The sequence below is a fragment of the Propithecus coquereli genome, unplaced genomic scaffold (genome assembly GCF_000956105.1).
Source record: "Propithecus coquereli isolate 6110/MARCELLA unplaced genomic scaffold, Pcoq_1.0 Scaffold380, whole genome shotgun sequence".
Taxonomy (NCBI): domain Eukaryota; kingdom Metazoa; phylum Chordata; class Mammalia; order Primates; family Indriidae; genus Propithecus; species Propithecus coquereli.
The window spans coordinates 80,269-81,154 of record NW_012149508.1 but is presented as its reverse complement, the minus strand read 5'-3'; the positions used below and the strand labels follow the sequence as shown (position 1 = coordinate 81,154).

The 886-nt window shown below is 31.0% G+C and overlaps 1 protein-coding gene across 1 annotated transcript in view; it reads right to left on the bottom strand.

The window, feature by feature from the left end:
• Positions 1-693: 693 nt before the first annotated feature.
• The window catches only part of LOC105816652 (NKG2-A/NKG2-B type II integral membrane protein-like), a 21,737-nt gene continuing 21,544 nt past the window's right edge, over positions 694-886 (bottom strand). Inside the window, exon 4 of the mRNA XM_012652140.1 lies at positions 694-805. Within this exon, the coding sequence (XP_012507594.1) occupies positions 694-805 (112 nt within the window). The remainder of the gene's footprint in view (positions 806-886) is intronic.

The following is an 886-nucleotide window of genomic DNA, read 5'->3' as shown; positions in this document are numbered from 1 at the left end:
AAACGATACAAAATATGAAAAAAAGAAATTAAAGAAAATCTAATACATTGCTGCACATAGTATGATATTGATTGGAAAAGTTAACTTTATATAGAGGCCTAATCTTTGAACATGACTTTAGAGAATAATGCAGTCCCAAATACAATTGCAGGAAAGATATTTCCAAATGACTGCTATTGAGATGTCATGTAGATAGCATAAATTCCATCTATTTAAAGTGTATAAATTAGTGAATTTTAGTATATTTACAGAGTTACAATCAAAGTGTCTCCAAAATTTCGAAAATTTTCATCACCCAAAAAAGAAAAAAATGTAGCAATTAGTGGGCACTTCCTAGTCCAACCTCCCCTTAGCCTTTGACAATGACTATTCCCCTTTTGGTCTACAAGGGTTCGCCCATTCTTGATATTTTATATAGACAGAGTCACATAACATGCAATTTTTAGAATGCATGAATGCCACAAATAGAATGTTGAGCAAAACAAAACAAAACAAAACAAAATAAAAAAGCCAGACACAAAAGCAACGATATCCTGTTCTTTCTGGTGTATGTATTATTCTACAAATACTATTTTTGAATGTCTTTTCATTATTAAACAAATTACAATTCGTTGACTTATGCAATCATAATATTATTTCCATTTCACAAAATATAATATTACCTGGCTGACTCCAAATTCAGGTGCTTTACTCCTAAAGCTCGTGCTTACAAATATATGTTTTATTAGATCCACATCCACTTGTGTGAAGACTGAGTGAGTGTAGCTCAGCACAGTGATATTTACCATATATTGTTTCCTCTATTCTGTAATGGAGAAAAATTCATACTTCTTTTATATTTTATGGGGACAATTCATGAAGCAAGAGGATTTTCCATGCTCTTTAA